Source organism: Alosa pseudoharengus, unplaced genomic scaffold (assembly GCF_046254945.1).
Source record: "Alosa pseudoharengus isolate Yale_2024_CS ecotype anadromous, Long Island Sound unplaced genomic scaffold, YU_APseudo_1.1 YU_APseudo_1.1_scf_3, whole genome shotgun sequence".
Taxonomy (NCBI): Eukaryota; Metazoa; Chordata; class Actinopteri; order Clupeiformes; family Clupeidae; genus Alosa; species Alosa pseudoharengus.
In genome coordinates this window covers 13208566-13226670 of record NW_027468718.1, presented here as the reverse complement: position 1 = coordinate 13226670, position 18105 = coordinate 13208566, and the positions used below count along the sequence as shown (strand labels likewise).

At 43.3% G+C, this 18105-nt stretch overlaps 1 protein-coding gene across 3 annotated transcripts; it reads right to left on the bottom strand.

The window, feature by feature from the left end:
* Window positions 1-1013: 1013 nt before the first annotated feature.
* On the bottom strand, window positions 1014-17934 carry prkag3b (protein kinase, AMP-activated, gamma 3b non-catalytic subunit). Of its 3 annotated transcripts, none has more exons than XM_076263206.1 (13): window positions 17815-17934; window positions 14286-14325; window positions 12966-13078; window positions 11889-11970; window positions 9391-9449; window positions 7780-7825; window positions 7224-7275; window positions 6577-6703; window positions 5917-6082; window positions 5640-5677; window positions 4575-4721; window positions 4145-4238; window positions 1014-2237 (listed from the first exon to the last, which is right to left on the bottom strand). In XM_076263206.1, the coding sequence occupies exons 1-13, from the start codon at window positions 17830-17832 to the stop codon at window positions 2206-2208; spliced, it is 1014 nt and encodes a 337-aa protein (XP_076119321.1). In that variant the 5' UTR covers window positions 17833-17934; the 3' UTR covers window positions 1014-2205. The 3 variants fall into 3 exon arrangements, with proteins under 3 accessions (XP_076119321.1, XP_076119322.1, XP_076119320.1); XM_076263207.1 differs by having other exon boundaries at window positions 12966-13106; window positions 17815-17894; XM_076263205.1 differs by lacking the exons at window positions 14286-14325; window positions 17815-17934 and having other exon boundaries at window positions 12966-13253.
* Window positions 17935-18105: the final 171 nt, after the last annotated feature.

Here is an 18105-nt window from a genome sequence, read left to right as displayed (position 1 = left end):
GCACAAGTAAGCTACAGAAGGGATGTTGCTCCCGGCCAAGACACTGTTGTCAACTTCATTTTAGTACTTGCATGTAAATAATAAATTAGAAAAATCTGATTCAAATAAAGCCTTTGGTTGAGCATGGACTGTCAAAGAGAAAATGGAGAGTGTTGTTTTAAGGATGGGGTCTTCACTGCGATCATGATCTGTAGAAACATTTTAAAATGTGTCGCTGGTTTGAAATTCAGTTTTAGTAAAACCATATTTGTTTTCAAACAATTTCAAATGGCTTCTAGAGCTCTACGTGTAGAAGGATTGGAGTCATGACATAAGTTTAGTCACAACAGAACACGCATGGAAATTGCCATGTTTGCGAAAGATTATTCGAAAAATAGTTGATGAACCATTCAAATAAATTCATGTTTCCACATTAGCAGACAACATCGTCACTGATAAAGCCTACAGTAAACATTTGTTGTGTTTTCCCTGTATGGCGGCTGTTTGCTACTCTTTTATGTCAAGATCGACGATGTCCATTGGCCTAGACTAATCTATGCAATAACCTTGGCATATATTATAACCAGAGGTGGACAGAGTACACAGCTTCATTACTTGAGTAAAAGTACAGATACCCTTTGCTAAATTTTACTCAAGTATAAGTAAAAGTACAACAGTCAGATGTCTACTTAAGTAAAAGTACTGAAGTACTTGTTTTTAAAAGTACTTGAGTATTAAGAGTACATTTTCTAAATATGCCATTACTACTGCCACAGTGCTTACATTTATGTACAGAAACGTCCTACATGGAGTTATGAAAAATGTTAGTGTTTATACCTTGGAGAATGTAAAAGGAATTGAAAGTAAAATCAAGTCATTTTCATCTTTTTACCATGTTGCCAGGGATGGGCAGTATTTCTAATTCATGTATTTAAAATACGTATTTCTAATACATGTATTTAAAATACGTATTTCTAATACAAAATACTTTCTTTTTCCTTTTTTTTTTTAGAAGTAACGGGTACTCACGGTTATGGATATAAATGTAGTGGAGTAAATAGTACAATATTTGCCTCTCAAATGTACTTGAGTAAAGTCATGAGTACTCCCCAAAAATGATACTCGAGTAAAGTACAGATCCCTTAAAATTGTACTCAAGTACTGTACTCAAGTAAATGTACTCCGTTACTGTCCGGCTCTGATTATAACTCAACCTCTCAAATTAAGATTTTGTACAATGTTAAAAGAGCCAAAGCTGATTCTTTTGAGCCTATTTATTTGCATACAAACCATTGTTGCGGTACTTACCACCTTTATATGAACTAGGCACGTCCCTTGCCATTGCTATTATGCTACTTAAAACGGCCAGAGGGGGGAATCCTGCATGCACGCATGTGAGCCAACCAACCAATGTTTCACCATACAGTCACATGAACACAATAGTCTAATAAGACTCCAGGGGGCTATACTAGAAGGGAGACCAGTGGCATGTGTAGAGGTGTGCTCAAACTACAGAGGCGAACGATCCTGGCAGAATTTTACTCTATCGTTTAGTTTTTTAAAAAGTTGTTTGTTCTATTGATAGCTTTAAAATGTAAATGTAAAAAAAGGCTTTAGAAAAAAAGACCACAGGCTTTAGGCTCAACATAGGCCTACTGTTATCTCCTTTCGTAGCCTACCCCTCTGCAACAGTTAAGGCCTTATCAAAACAATTTGGCACTGACCTGTGTGCTTGCCAGAGTAGGCCTTAGCATGTACTTTGTCCGTGTGCAAAAATACAGTATTTCACGGTTATCACCATAATCTAACAGTAATGTCATTGTGGTGAAGAGCTTTCTGAACATTTTTGTTTGATTGCAGCTGTATCTACATTGTTAAACTAGGCTAACAAGTATATCTGCAGTCTGCACACAGGGATGCTTGCAACAGCAAAAATGAATACATTTAAAGCGTGAATACAAATACCAAAAGAACAACAACAATATCATTATCCTTGAAGTCTTCCAACATAATCACAATCCTTGATGCCTTTCACTTGAATTCTCATACAAAATAAATAGAATCATAAAAAACTAACACCATAACACAAATACAAATTTCTCTGGAAACAAAGTATGCACATTTCCAGCTCGTCCTATCATCAAGCATTAGAATAGGCTTTTTGAGAAGCCAGCTGAGCAATCGGAGACGTGTACACCATCTTCATCCAGTAGCCAGGACGCCCTTTTAGGCCTCACTGCTTGCTCTCTCTGTAATCTCTGAGGAGGGAAGGCAAACAAAAAGGGCATAGATTATGCTGTGTTTATTTTTTTTTAAATCTGCAATTTCATTTGATCACACAACTATGCATTTGTGTCATGTTGCTGATCTCATACATTTTCTACATGGTACTAGACAAGCGTAAAGAACAAGAACAGAGGAAGTTTGCTGTTCTGTGTTCTACCTCAGGCAAAGCAGCACACAACTGACTTAGTTCACAGGTGGCTGTTTACTCAGAACCGGACTGGACAATATAGAGGATCTAGAGTACACTGCTAGTGACGAACTTCCATTTTTGTCTAGAAGTTAGCAGACCTGCTGTTTCCTGTTTGCTGTCATCACTGTTAACAAACACCTGAAGATGAGTACTTCAGTTGCACCAAAACGTGTGCTCAGTCACAGAAAATCCTTATTTTGTGCAGCCATTGTGCATGAAGGCCGGCATTTTTAGGAAAAAGGTAGAAGCTCAAATCGCTGTTATATCGACTTGAAGCCAAACAGAGCACCACACAGCAGCAGAGGAGCCGCTAGGGGGGGGGGTTAGGACAATTCTAAGGGCCCTGTGCTCCACGCACAGACATCAAGACATAAACAAACAAATTAATTAATTAACAAATCAGTTAATTAACTAATTTTATTTGGAATTACAGTTATTAAAAGCATACATTGCATTTCTTACATTTTGGTGCAACTGAAGCACTCATATTTAGGTGTTTGTTGATAGCGATGACAGCAAACAGGAAACGGGCATGCCGACTTCTAGACAAAAACGGAAGTTCGTCACTACGCTAGTGCACAGAGCCTATTGGAGCACTTACGCAGGTGCACACAACATGCATCCGGTCCCAGAGCTGTTAGTAAGTGGCTGTGACCTCGACTGCAGAAGCTTAAAGCTTGATAAAGATAAAGATGCATTGATCACAGGGGTCACATTTATTTATCTTGTAAAATAAAAACATTGCTTTCAGCATTTCAGCGCCGCAAAAAGCATGACCATCTTTGTTCACATTGTGAGACTTGTATGTAGGCTACATTATAAACAAATATCTGTATAAAAATGACAGAAAATATTGAATGGATTTGTCTTTTCGTGTGAAAACAATGGCATTTTGTATCTTATAGGGTATTTCATAAAATTCAGCATTTATATGAAGATTGCATACTCTAGGAAGCCAAGATTTGTTTAACCCTTAAATTATTATTGTTACTTTATTTTGTAAAGTTTATTGTACATGTGAAGCGACCTTAGGTGTCACAAAAGGTGATTTTAATTATTATTATTATTATTATTATTATTATTATTATTATTACTATTACTATTATACTTTAGGCACACAAGTAGGACAGGGACACCTGGGCTGGATCGGGACCTGATCCGTCTCACAGGTAACTGTTACCTAGGCAACCCATTAGTCTAACCTCTACCACACAGCTTGGCACGAACCATGCTTGAGGAACTGAACCTGCATTCTCAAACAAGATGGCTTCCAAGACACCATGGCTGCTGAAGACCTCCATCAGCCATGTGTATGTGTGGGGGACGGGGGGAGTGGGGGAGGGGAGAAAGCCTGAAAGCACGAGATGCCAGCTGGAGGGTTGACCACTAGGGGGCAGCAGACGAGGAGGGAGAACACAGCAGCAGCAGAGAGGGCCAAGCAGTCTCTCTGATGACAGGGGTCAACAGGTCAAGGGTCAAAGTTGACTGGGGACGAGGCATGGCATGACATGGCATGGCACGGCTCTGTTTTTTTAGGGGCCTACCTGGGTGTGGGGAGGGTCAGTGAAGATGAGGAGGAGGAATAAGAGGAGGAGGAGGAGGAGGCGGTGGTGGTGGTTCAGGAGGTGGAGGTGGGGAGGGTGAGGGAGCCCCCAGGGAGGAGGGGCTAACAGAACAGAGCATCAATACCTGCCGGGGTCAGGACCAGCGCCTGTAGCAGGTCCGACAGAGAGACGATGCCCCTCACTATGTCCTCCCGGTCCACCAGCACCAGCCGATGCACCTGGGGCAGGGGGAAGAGAGAGAGGGAGAGAGGAGGAGAAAGGGAGGTGGGAGGGAGAGGGGGAAGAGAGAGAGGGAGAGAGGAGGAGGATGGCAGACAAAGACAGGTAGGGGAGGGAGAGGGGGAAGACAAGATAAAGGGAAATGGAGGAAAGAGGAAGAAAGCGATAGATGAGAGAGGTGAAAACTTGTGTAAACTAAATTTAGCTAAGTAATTAATTATTTTACCAATACATTGCAAACAATATGGAGAAATCAGCTCCGCTCTGGTTCACGATGCAGATGCTGAACCTTTCAGGGCATTTCGACCAAAAGAACCCGTTCTCAGCGTTCTCACCTCAGCCTTGGCGATGCGGTCGATGATGGTCTCCAGCGTCTCGTAGGGGTAGCACTTGAGCACGCCCTCCATGCAGCACGAACGGCTAGTGATGGCGTCTCGCATAGTCATGTTCAAGTTGTTGTAGGTCTTCTGAGCCGCTAGATTCTGCAGACAAGGGAAGAAAAAAAACATACACTCACTCACTTCACGAGGACATTTTAGAGTGAACCCTATACACACGTACACAGGTCGACCTCTACTGCCCAAATCAGGTTTTGAAAGAGGTATATCACAGACAGCAAGTCGATAAAAAGAACAAAGTGTGGTGTGAGGTGGGAAAAACAGTTCTTGATATTTTCAGGAAGGTAATGCAGCAATACCCTGGTGCTAGACAGCTCTCTGGAAATGATCCAGGCCAGATGTGATCTGGGTCAAAGGATGCAGGGATGGGCTTCCATGACAGCCCCCAGCCCACCCCACCTATGTGAAATGCTGACAGGTCTTAGTCGGTGTTGGTGTCAAGCCTCTACATGCGACGCGATCCAGGGTGACCTTTCTATCTGCCTCGGGTTACTGATTTAATAACCAAACCAGAGACTCTTGCATAAGAGATTTTAAAATTAGTCAACATGTGGCCCACTTTTCCTTTAAGGTGACACCATATTTTTAGTCTCTCCACATTCTGATTTAAAGACCATGTTTGAGGCCGTATCCTAACAAGTCTGGATCTAGACGGCTGAGTTTCCTAAATGTGCTTATTGTGTGGTGGGGTCATGTTCAATGGGGCCTTCTCCTGTTGTTTGTTTGTTTGTTTGTTTGTTTGTTTTGTTTTGTTTTGTTGTTACCATTTTTGGGAGGAGAGGTGGCAGGTTTTACTGAAGAGGATAAGAAAGGTGAGTGCACAAAGCAATGTTAGTGCACACTGACAGAGCGAAAGTATTTATTGCTTGAGGAATCATTTTTATTCTGACTTATAATATAATAGTCAGAATAAATCAGGAAAGCTGCTGTTTAGTCAAAGTCTATTTAAGATCAGTTTAGTTTACAGTTCCACAATATAGTTAAATAAATCTTTGTACTTACAATCACATCAAATCTGGAGTACAGAGCAACCACCTTCCCTACGAAGAAGAAGAAGAAGAAGAAGACACAATATGGGGATCTTGGGGATTTCGTTGGGGGATTTTGTACAGTGCACCTAATTTTACTTATTACAACCCAACCTAATTTTACCCATTACAAACTGGTTTACAAGGATCAAGTGTTATTAATACCCACCCCTCCCTCTAGCAGGTACACTGGGTAAGACCACACACACATACACACACACACACACACACACACACACACACACACACACCTTGCTCATTGACGACAGGCAGAGCAGATACGCGCCGCTCGACGAAGATAGACAGTGCGTCGTGCACGGTGGCCGTCTCCTGGATGGTGGCGATCTGTGTGAAGGTTCCTATCTCTACCTCCTCGATGCGCTTCTGCAGGTACTGTGGCTTTGGGATCATGGAACCCTGCAAGAGAAGACAGTCACTGCTAGAACACTTCTGCAGGTACTGTGGCTTTGGGATCATGGAACCCTGCAAGAGAAGACAGTCACTGCTAGAACACTTCTGCAGGTACTGTGGCTTTGGGATCATGGAACCCTGCAAGAGAAGACGCTCACTGCTAGAACATTCCACCACTTCTTTGGAAGGCTAACATCAAAGATCCTTGATTACTAGCTCCGCTTTAACCCTCTCTGCTAGCATGTTAGGAAATGGCTCCAGAAGTCTACACTATTAGAGAATAAAGTTAATGGTAATGATAAATTAATTCTTTATTTATTTATTTATCTATGTTTTATTGGATAGGGGCAGATACAATATACATAGAAAACCTGACAACAACTATCAGACATACACATTATAGTGCCTTACATTTGAAGCATTAAAACAAGCAGAAAGTACATGCAACTGTGGAAATGTAAAAACTAGAACAAATTTGTAGAGAGGGAGACAGCTCTTACGAAAATGTGCAAGAACTTGAGGATGCGTTTGTGCGTGAGGATGTGCAGGACGTTTCCTGACTCGGGGTCGATGACGGGCAGTCGGTGGATCTTATTTTTCAGCAGAGAGTAAATGGCTTCGAACAGGCTGAGGGGGGCAAAACAGACCGGACAGTCACTCTTACAACAGGCTGAGGCAGGCAAAACAGACCAGACCGCTAGTCTTAAAACAGTGCATGTCAATAACAGCACATGCTGTCTGTCTGAACAATACCCCCCCTTTTTTTGGCCACTAAGCTCCTTTCTATCTCTCTCTTTTGACCTCTTGAAGTTCCCCTCTCCATAAGCAAAGTACAAAGCACTCTGAGACTATTGCCATGGTCTTAGCACAATATCAATAAAATTACATAGTATTGAAAAAAACATCAGATTTAGAAAATCAATGATTAAAGTATAGTACAACACTGAATGGGGTGAAAGTCGGATGGACAGTCAGGCCTACCACACATTCTCTGTTTAAATGTAAGATAATTACTCTCGAGGAGGTGGGAATAGTGTGGACTGTCTGATCACTTTAACACTGAACACAGCACACACACGCTCTGTGTAATGATGACTCCTAGTCTGGATGTCGTTCTGGTGGTGGTGTATGTTACAGGCAGACTTACCTGGCCTCAGGTGTGATGCTGATGAGGGAATTGGAGCACTGCAGAAACACCTCTTCAGAAAACAAGACAGAAACAGAAACATGGAGGAGTGGTTTCTTTCCTCTGCACTAAATGTGTAATATATACTATATAGCAATAAACTCTGACTGTTATCTGACTGTTACTTGGCTAATTGAACACTGAATTAATAAATAGAATTGAATAATCTAACATCTTTACCGTGAACATCTTTATCGTGTGAAAACATTCTTAAAGGGAGGGTAAGCGATGCTAAATGATTTCTAACACTTTTTGTATCATTCAGCTAATATCTCCTCACAATCCACAAGCCCTCCATTCTCTGAGCACACTGTAAGAAGAAAACCCGGTCTTCTTACACAGCCCTGGGTGAATGGGAAACAAAGTGTGGGCAACGTGGGTGGAGTTCCATGGGGTGCACTGAAGGGAGGAGTGAGCTACCCCTGTGGTGTGTTTTGTTTGGTCTTTGGTTCAAATAGAATGCAAGTTGTTTTGGACAAAAGAGTATGCTAAAAAGAGAGAGAGAGAGGTTCATTACCTCTCCATGTCTCAATCTTGTGTTCCTCCAGTTCATAGATCTGTACCTGTTAGACAGACAGACAGACGGGCAGGATATGGACCCTTTCAAGAGAGTTCCATTATCAGCATCATAGTTGGCCCCACAAGACTTCCGTTTTAACATTCCACATGTTATCTTAATGTAGAGGAAGTAGATTGGGGCCCAAATAGAACGTTCAAGCATTGTTTTTGTTTTTATTGTTGAAAGGGTCCATATGGTGACCATAAACCATAAGTAACCATAAGCCCCAAGCTGACCAGTCTCTTCTGACTTGGGATGACCCCACCCGTCTCTCCAGATGAAAGCCCCTAATTGTGTGAAGAGAAGATATGGAAGCCACTTTTTGCTTTAAGCATTAAGTTGTGAGATAAGAGAATTAGTCAAACCTTTATCTTAAGTTAAAGCTATTTTAAAGTTAAAGCTATTACATGTGAAAGTAGAGAAACGATAGCTTTACACAAAAGCCAGTGAATTTAACAAGGCCATTTTCCATGGTACGGCACGACTGCATGTCTGGGCTCTGGTGCCAACCGGAGCCTTGAGTGCATTATCTGGTCTAGAGTGTCCACAGCCTTAGCTCGCCAAGCCATTTTAAACCTCTGCTGCCTGCAATGCCTCAGCCTTTCGAGGACAATATCCTGAACGGTCAGCTTCCACTGCCTGCAATGCCTCAGATGCCAGCCTGCCATCTGGAGGGTGTGCTAACCTTTCACCTCACGCACACTGGGGACTACCCGGCCAAGGCTACATACTGTTCACACACTGGGACTACCCGGCTAAGGCTACATACTGTACACACACTGGGACTACCTGGCTACTGCTACACACACACACACACACACACACACACACACTGGGACTACCCTGCCACAGCTACACACACATACACACACACACACACACACACACACACACGCTGGGACTACCTGGCTACTGCTACACACATACAGTCCTGTACATACTACTAACACAGTCATGCACATGGTAATGTAATGCAGTAGCACAAGTTCATATGAATCTATGTTACAGCATTTAGAGGGACGCACGAAACTTTGTGTTATATTTCTACCAACTAGCTTAATTCACTGGACTAATGGATTGTTCTCTAATGAGGGGCGTTATAAACTATTTATATTGATTATTAGTTGATTGATGGTTGTATTGTGGCAGCCATGGCCTACTGGTTAGGGCTTAGGGCTTGTAACCGAAGGGTTGCCGGTTCGATCCCTGACCAGTAAGAAAAATGTGGGCCTAACCCTAACCCTAACCTGGTTGAGCACTGCCCTCCCATGCCCACATCCACCGCTGAAGTGCCCTTGAGCAAGGCACCTAACCCCTCACTGCTCCCCGAGCGCTGCTGTAGCAGGCAGCTCACTGCATCAGGATTAGTGTGTGCTTCACCTCACTGTGTGTTTACTGTGTGTGTGCTGAGTGCGTTTCACTAATTCACGGATTGGGATAAATGCAGGGATCAAAAGAGTATATACACTATATACTTAAATATATATACTTATATTGATTAGTGCTTTTAACACCTCCTTAGGGGAAGTGTATCCTGTCAGGCCTGGAGCCCCTTGTAGCACCACTCACCATGGGAGACTTGTAGTAACGGTGGAGAATGTTTATGAAGTCCGTGATGGTCAGCATACCTGCAAAATATATACACACATACACACACACAAACACACACACACAAGCAGAAAGAGGGGAGTGGGAGACAGTCAGATGGATAGACTAAGAGGAGAGAGAACAAAAGAGAGAGAGACTTTTGACTTTTAAAACCCCTTTGTTGAACCATTACATGGATCAAATACACATGAAAACACTACCCAATGCCCCCTTCCTTGAGATACTCAACTCTGACCGATGAATCCACTAAAGCTTTAAACATGCCCACTATAGGTTAACAATTCCCCCCACCCCCCTCCTCCTCCAGAGAGAGAGAAAAAAAGAAGACAAGAGATAAAGAGAAAAAAGTGTGTGAGAGACCACAAGAGAAATGTTGAATGGTACTCTGGCACATCAACAGATACAGTGAGGGACTGCCGTCCCTTAGGCTACAGACTAGGAGAGTGAGAGAATAGAGAGAGAGGGAAAGAAAGAGAGAGAGAGAAAGAGAGAGGGATATATTTAACCCAGGGAAGGGTGCTGATGGATTAACACAGGGGTCTTGCCATCTCCACCAGCCCAGGTGTGGACCTAAACTTAGCGCTCAATGGACCAGACCAGTGTGTGTAGCAAACACCCTCTCTTAAAGCAACACGACAGCTAGCCTAGCCTAGCCTAGCTTAGCATAATTCACTGGATTTGGCTACACCAGTTAGCCTATAGCTCCCTTTTAGCCATAGGCTAACTGGTGTAACCCACTTCCAGTGAATTAGGCTAAATTAGGGTTAACTGTCAGAATGGGTTATTGCAGGCACAGAGAAGAGAAGGGTATGTATCCTTCTATCTAACTCTGGGGTAGGTGACAAATAAGATGGTTAAGATAGATAAATGAAGAAGAGCTAAACACCTATAAGCACAACTAATGTAAATTCACAAAACATAGCCTACCTGACATATGCAACACAATTGTATAGTGACATGTAAGCAAGCAAGCTATTAGGAATGTTGGTCATTTTCCAAACCGGGCCCACATCCACACCCTCTAGAGAGAATGTGAGTGCAACTGCCCACAGCACACACAGTTTGGCCACACAAAGGTCATGCATGGCAAGCCCATTCTGTCATCTTGTTACCTGCTATCCAATGGCACACATATCCTCTCGGTGTGTGTGTCTAGGTTCACACTTTTTTTGCCGGTGCTGCCGAGGCATACTTCTACCTCCAGACAAGGCCCAAACATGATAGTTAGCGGCTATGTTTGCTAACACCTGCTAAACATGGTACTGGAGCATTCTGATGGTGAGAGAGAGATGAGAGGAGAAACTTGACCCGGCTTCCAACGCTTGACAAGTGAGTGGGGGGGGGGGGGCAACAGTATGCAGTTATTGACCACTTTTATTAACAGCTAACATTGGTAGCCAACTTCCAAGGCTGGCTTGGTATAACCGTAACAGACTGACCAAAACAGGAACAGCTTCACCATAGCCTGTGCCATCTCAGTTTCTCATTGTGTGCCACACAACTAGCCTATTGAGTTATGCCACACGCTGAATCTACAAGGGATGCATCCTGTGAGCTTTAGATGCACTATGAATGTCCAGTAGTTCTTCCGTCTCACAGATATTATGGCACAGGAGTTCTGTAATTTCTACGTTATTGTCACCATCTGCATGTTCATAATACTACTAAGTTTACTATTTATCAAAAATCAACGTCAACATCAAACATCATTCTCTTTGCAGGTGGTAAGATATTTTTGAACACAAGTATTCAAGAACATAATACTATAGAACATTCTAGAAATACTAGCCCACTAAATAAGTGCAGTAGGCTACTGTGAATTTACTAAATGTCAGAAATGTAGGCAAAAACTCTCCCTAACCAGTTTGAGGGCCCCTCAGTGCAGAACCTTACATGGTTCAAGAAGGCCTGGCAATCTAACTTCTCTTGTCCCTACATAGATTTAGTCATTCATCTTCAAAAGCAGGCCCTTCTGTGAGAGAGTGGATGCTTGCTGATGGTTGCTTCTTAGACCTCTTGCTGCCGAGGACCTGAGGTTGGCTGGTGTGAGTGGACAGTGAACTTGAGCTCCACAGAAATGCTTCCCCTGACATTATTCAGCGACTGAAACCCGAGTCTGCCTCATAGCTGCGCCGCTCCAAGGACTTTAAAGGTTAAGGGTAAGAACTCATCTCGGCTTCCTGTCTAAGGGTGAACTGCAGCTCCCATTTTCTCTAGAAGGTTCCTAAAACTTCTCCATCTCGCCAGGAGAGAAAGAGTTCACCAAACCGCTCGCTCAGCCCGACTCCTAGCTTTTCACTTTTGGTTGTCTTGTCGACCAGTGACTCGTGTATGTGAGTCAGTGAGTGAGTGAGTGAGTGAATAAGAGAGAGAGAAAGAGAGAGAGAGAGAGAGAGAAAGGGAGAGAGGTCTGGTTTCCCTCATCCTGGCTTGTGTGAAGTTCTGGAATGTTTGCTCACCTACAAAGCTCTGTAACTTGCTGTCCCAAAGTGGAGCAGCTCTCACGCCATTGGCGACCAGAGCAAAAAAGGCCTTCTTCACCTGAGAGAGAGAGAGAGAGAGAGAGAGAGAGAGAGAGAGAGAGAGAATCAGCCAATCATACAGAAATAACTGTTGAAATGATCTTACTGATTGAGAAACTATTGATATTTAGTTTTGAAATGAAAGCAAGAGCAAGAATTTTAGAGGGGACAATCCGGTTGTTAAGTCTGATGTCATGGGCCCAAGAGCTTTTTCGCCAAAAAATTTTTACTAGCGCAGCAAGCCAGTTTTCGCAACTTGTAAACCTTGTCACCATCTCCTCCGTCTTAGTGAGGGTAAAACCAAAAACCTTTAACAGAGTAATTATTGTAGCTGTGCAGCCAGATGATACAATCAAGGGTTACGTCCAGGCTCAAAGGTTACTCTGAATAGCGGGAAATTTTTTTTTATTTTACTGTTTATTGAGGAAAATGAGCGGCTCTGAAAACCGTTAGACCGTTAGACCCTGAAAGAGAATTATCAGCCCATTATTGCATCATTACTTAATAACCGAAAAGCAGCAAAAGCCCATAAGAAATTCTAAATAAAGATTACTATACGTTTCCTCTGAAGCCTGCCCATTGGTCCTGTTATCATGTCAATGTTTATTTTCCAAAACTGACCAGAAGACTTCACGTGATCCGATAGTTCCAGATCTTCACCACACAAAGATATCAAACACAATGAATGTAGCTACCTGGCCTCTATGGGCAGCTCTGTAACCTAACTGAAGCTACCTGGTCTCTATGGAGCCTATGGGCTGCTAGTTAACACACCTGAAGCTATCCGTCTTCTGCGGGCTGCTCTGTAACCCACCTGAAGCTACCTGGCCTCTTTGGGCTGGTCTTTAACACACCTGAAGCTATCTGGCCACTATGGGTTGGTCTTTAACCCACCTGAAGCTACCTGGCCTCTATGGGTTGGTCTTTAACCCACCTGAAGCTACCTGGCCTCTATGGGTTGGTCTTTAACCCACCTGAAGCTATCTGGCCTCTATGGGCTGGTCTTTAACACACCTGAAGCGTTGTGTCGAAGATGACCAGCTTGGAGCTGGTGGGGATGGCGTCATAGCAACAGTGGCTCAGCATGAAGCGCATGTAGACGTCTGCGCCGGGCTCCAGGGGAGGGCCTGAGAAAGGGGATGTGGGAGACGCACCCTGCTGCAGGTCGGTCAGTCTGCAGTCATGAGCAGTCAAGCTCAACACACACACACACACACACACAAACACACGTGTGCGCACTAACATATAGAAAGGCTAACGTGCTAACATGCACTCTGTTATACACACATGCGCACACACGCAAGTACACAAACACTGAAACATGCAAATATACTGTATACACACACACGCACACACACACACAGGTTTTACTTCTTCACCCACAGCACATGCACACACACACCAGCATAAAAAGCACATACACTGGCCCTGCAATTAAATCCTCACAAAGCATTACAGTATGTCACATACAGCATTGTGAGCTGAGCTACAAAATGCAACAGGTCATGTATACACACAACACATGCAGATAGATAGTGTACTACCTTTGACAAGCCTGGGGCCTGTATGTATGTAAACACACATACACACCCATGCTTGCACAACCGTATGTATGTACGCTCACACACAGTCTTTCAAATATACACAGGCCGTGAGCTTCTTGGGCCTCTCAAGAGGAAGAGGAGTCGAGGAAGAGGACTCGATGGGCAACCAGTAAGTCGAGCCCGACTCCTCCTGACTCTGTTGAAGTGTCCTTGAGCAGGACACTGTATGAGTGTATGTGTGTGTATGTGTGTATGTGTGTGTGTGTGCGTGTGTGTGTGTGTGTGTGAATGCGAGGCATGAAACTGTAAAGCACTTTGAGTGCTCGGAGGAGTAGATTTATACCATTTATCATTCGGCAGATTGCAATTCAGCCATCACTGCGTGGTCAACAGCATTTCATGCACTGTCACTATGTCTGAATATTAATATCTTGCAAAGCCACCAGCTGAGTGAGCTTCCAGCTCGTCGACTACCACACAAACACTATGCCACAGATCAACTCTAGCGCTACGTGTCACTAATTAGGTTATGATTATGTTATGCCCAACAGGCTTCCCAGACAAGAACATTTACGTCCTAAACAGATTAGCATAGCCCAGATCAGACAAGAAACGTGAGAGAAAACAAAACAAAAAGAACTCTCACATGCAGAGACATGCTCACACACACAAATACACTCTCACATACACAAATACACTCTCACACACCCTCACACACACAAACACACTCTCACACACAAACACAAATACAGTCTCACACATACATACAAGCAGAGGTTATGAGAGATACCTGTGTTCTTCATGGTAAGGCCCTCATCCATGAACTGTTCCTACCAATGTACAAACATGAGCAGGATTAACATTAAAAAAAACAACTCCTCTAGGCAGAGACTCCATGCAACTTCATTCCTGTGGTTCCAATCAATCTATTTCACTTTCGGTTCCAATCAAATCAGTTAAATCAACTGTAAATGACACTGTACAGAAGTTGTGTTGAACTGTGCAGAAATGTTGAAATTAATCAAACTGTGCGAAAGCGAGCTGTAGATGAGATGAACTGTACAGAATTGTATTCTATGCTGTAAGTGTGAAGATGGTAGGGCACAATTATCTGGTTTTAGCTGGGCTGAGGGGTGTGTGTGTGTATCCTTTGTCGTGTTTCCCTGATGTTGACTGGGCTGAGGGGTGTGTGTGTGCGTGTGTGTGTTTGTGTGTGTGTGTGTGTGTGTGTGTATCCTTTGTCGTGTTTCCCTGATGTTGGCTGGGCTAAGGTAGGTGTGTGTATGTATGTGTGTGTCCTTGGGTTTGGCTAGGCTGAGGTAGGTGTGTGTGTGTGTGTCCCTGTGTGTCCCTGGGTTTAGCTGGGCTGAGGTGTGTGTGTGTGTGTGTGTGTGTGTGTGTGTCCATGTTTCCATGGGTTTTGCTGGGCTGAGGTGAGGTGAGGTGAGTGTGTTGGCAGCGGAGAGCATAGTGGGCACAGAAGCCTCGACAGCATGAGACCAATGAGGGCACTGCCAACAGAGGCTTGCCTGCCCAGCCTGCCTGCTTCCTCCGCCACATAGCTTTACCATGATGAACTGCCACATGGATGAATGCCCCCCAACCCCCCCAACACACACACACACACAATAGGAAGAATCTCGCTCGCAAGTGCAGGTACACACACACACACACACACACACACACACACACACACACACACACACACAGACACACGGCCCTGATTATATATGGAAACAAACAGCCTGACGAAACAGCCTGACGAACACACACACACACACACACAAACAGCCCATGTCAGATGTACACACACACACACACAAGAGTATGTGTGTGTGTGTGTGTGTGAGTGAGTGAGAGAGAGAGAGAGAGAAAGAGTAAATGTGTGTGTGTGTGTGCAGGTGTCTTAAAAAGAGTCTGTGTGTGTGTGTGTGTGTGTGTTTGAGAGAGGTATGTGAGTTCTCTGTCAGTCTTGTCAATATCACATGTACCACACACCCATACACATCCTGATCTGATCCTGCAGACCAAAATGTGAATGTGACACAACACAGGTTGAAGAAAATGCCCACTAGGAGCGAAAACAACTGTCCACTAGGAGTGAAAACAAATGCCCACTAGGAGTGAAAACAAATGCCCACTAGGAGCACAGTGAAAACAAATGCCCACTAGGAGTGAAAACAAATGCCCACTAGGAGCACAGTGAAAACAAATGCCCACTAGGAGTGAAAACAAATGCCCACTAGGAGTGAAAACAACTGCCCACTAGGAGTGAAAACAAATGCCCACTAGGAGTGATAACAACTGCCCACTAGGAGCACAGTGAAAACAAATGCCCACTAGGAGTGAAAACAAATGCCAGTAAACCTGAGCGAGAGCACCTGCTTTTTTCCAGCCCTGGTTTGGATTGGTTTTGAAATGTCAAATGACAGTATGTTGTTTTTAGCCACATTTCTCCATGGAGGGCGTTAGGCGGGTGTGTTATGAGCTGAGCGTATACAGAGGGAGACACAAGAGCTTTCTAGAAGAGGAACAACAATGACAGTGCAGAAATCTGCGATAAATGAGTTAACTGATGTGGACAATGGTGTCATTTTCTTCAGTAACTGTGTTAGGCCAAACATGTTGTCTTGAGACAGCCTGGCAAAAGAAATGCAAAACTATATATAACTATATATTTATATCACTGTAATTATATAGATATACAGTTGTGCTCACAAGTTTACATATACTGTACATACACATGCTAAAGTTGACTAAAATGACTAGCTATTAGGCTAACTAAAATATAAAACCATGCCAATGATGATGTGGGGCTATTTTAATTCCAAAGGCCATAGGAACTTTAGCAGGATGCATAGTATCCTGGATCCATGAAATAAAAAAAATGTATTAATGAAAAATATGAACACATCTTCTGATATAGATTTAAAACAAGAATACATATTTAATTTTCATTTTAAGAGCGAAATCTTAAACATACACAGTTGACACTGTCATTCAACGTGCTTAAATGCTATTGAACACATGACTCGGTCATCGTAGTCAACTCTGTTCTCATTAATCTGTGCAGAATTAACACAGAATTAACAGAAATGACGATAACAGAGTTGACATTTCCTATCATTTTTGTGACTTCCACATTCTTTGAGAACTTTGAGACTGACAAAAATGATATTTAAAAAAAAAAATCTTCATTCTTTGTAACTGATGTTATAATAACAGTAGGCTACATTAATCTCCAAAAAATAGATTGTTAGACTTAATACCATTATGTTTAGTCAAGTTGAATGCATGAATCAGTAGTCAGAGACAATAATATGGGGTGTAGAAGCCATTTAGTTAATATATTGTGGATAAATTGGGTCTAAAATGTGTATAATGCATTGTTATTGGTGAAAGTTTGTTTTAATTAGCATAATTGTTGAAAATTGATCCCATAAAGGTTTACTTTTTTATCTTGGAGATGCAAAACGTACCCCGAATTATAGAATGACCCATATATAGAGAGTATACTGTATGTGTGTGTGTAACATTATATAACATTGAACTTCAAAATGCACAGGTGTGACACTGACCACAGTCATCATTTAATGTGTTTGTCTAATGTTCCCACTTAACTCAATATCCCAGTGCTCATCATCAGCCCACTCTCATCATCTCATCACATGCACCTGACTGTCCCAGGTTCAGCTGAGCGTGCCTTGTGCACAGAGACCTTCAGACAGACTGCTGTTCTGGTCCTGAGATGTGTGTGTGTGTGTGTGTGTGTTTGAGGGGGGGCACCTGGGACATCAACCAGTGTTGCACTGCGGTCTCTTGCAAACATTACAACTACTTAAGCACAGCTATTTAATAACATGTCACTTCAGAATCTGTTCTCCCTCACACACATACACTAACCAGCGGTATGTCTGAGGTATCTGTTCCTTAGATAGATAGATAGATAGATAGATAGACAGATAAGATAGATAGATAGATAGATAGATAGATACTGTAGATAGATAGATAGATACTTTATTGATCCCCAAGGGGGAAAAAGTACAGTTCCTGCCTAAATCAAAAACGTGTTGCAAGATCGAGACCAAATATGATGTTCTATTCAAGTTGCACTTGAATACTTCTGCATACTGTCCAACTGTGAATGGACAGCACACACTCCACTCATTGGCCAAAGTTTACAGCATTCACACTCTCTCACAGACCATACCCAGAGGTGCCAAGTGCTAATGTTAGCCGCCAGCGTGCTAGTACTTTCCACACACACAAACAAACGCTCTCAACATTCGTAGGTAGCGTGCGCAGTGTGTGTGTTTTACCTCTGCTAGTGGCTCCATGTTGTGGCAGCGTGTTCCTGGACCGGCGGGAGGGGAGGTCTCTCTCTGTCTCACACGGGAAGAGTCTTCAGCACGGCCACAGCAGCATTCTCCTTCTGTGCCTCTGTCTGTCTCTCTGTGTGTGTGTGTGTGTTTAGAGGGAAGGAGCTTGGCCATCTAAATCAGGAGACAGCGCAACAGGGCTTCCAAAGAGCAAGGGGGAGGGGCGGACATGTGTGTGTGTGTGTGTGTGTGTGTGTGTGTACACACAGACAAGGCCGAACTGTAAGGACC

Bases quoted from the DNA above. Each gene is read 5' to 3' on its own strand.
- prkag3b (XM_076263205.1), bottom strand. From the start codon at position 13,196: ATGTTAGTGCGCACACGTGTGTTTGTGTGTGTGTGTGTGTGTGTGTTG. The intron at 11,971-12,965 runs GTGTGTTAAAGA...TCTCTCTCTCAG, and splicing joins TCTTCGACACAACGCTTCAG to GTGAAGAAGGCCTTTTTTGC. The intron at 2,238-4,144 runs GTATTGATGCTC...TTCCCTCCTCAG, and splicing joins GCTGGTCCTGACCCCGGCAG to AGATTACAGAGAGAGCAAGC.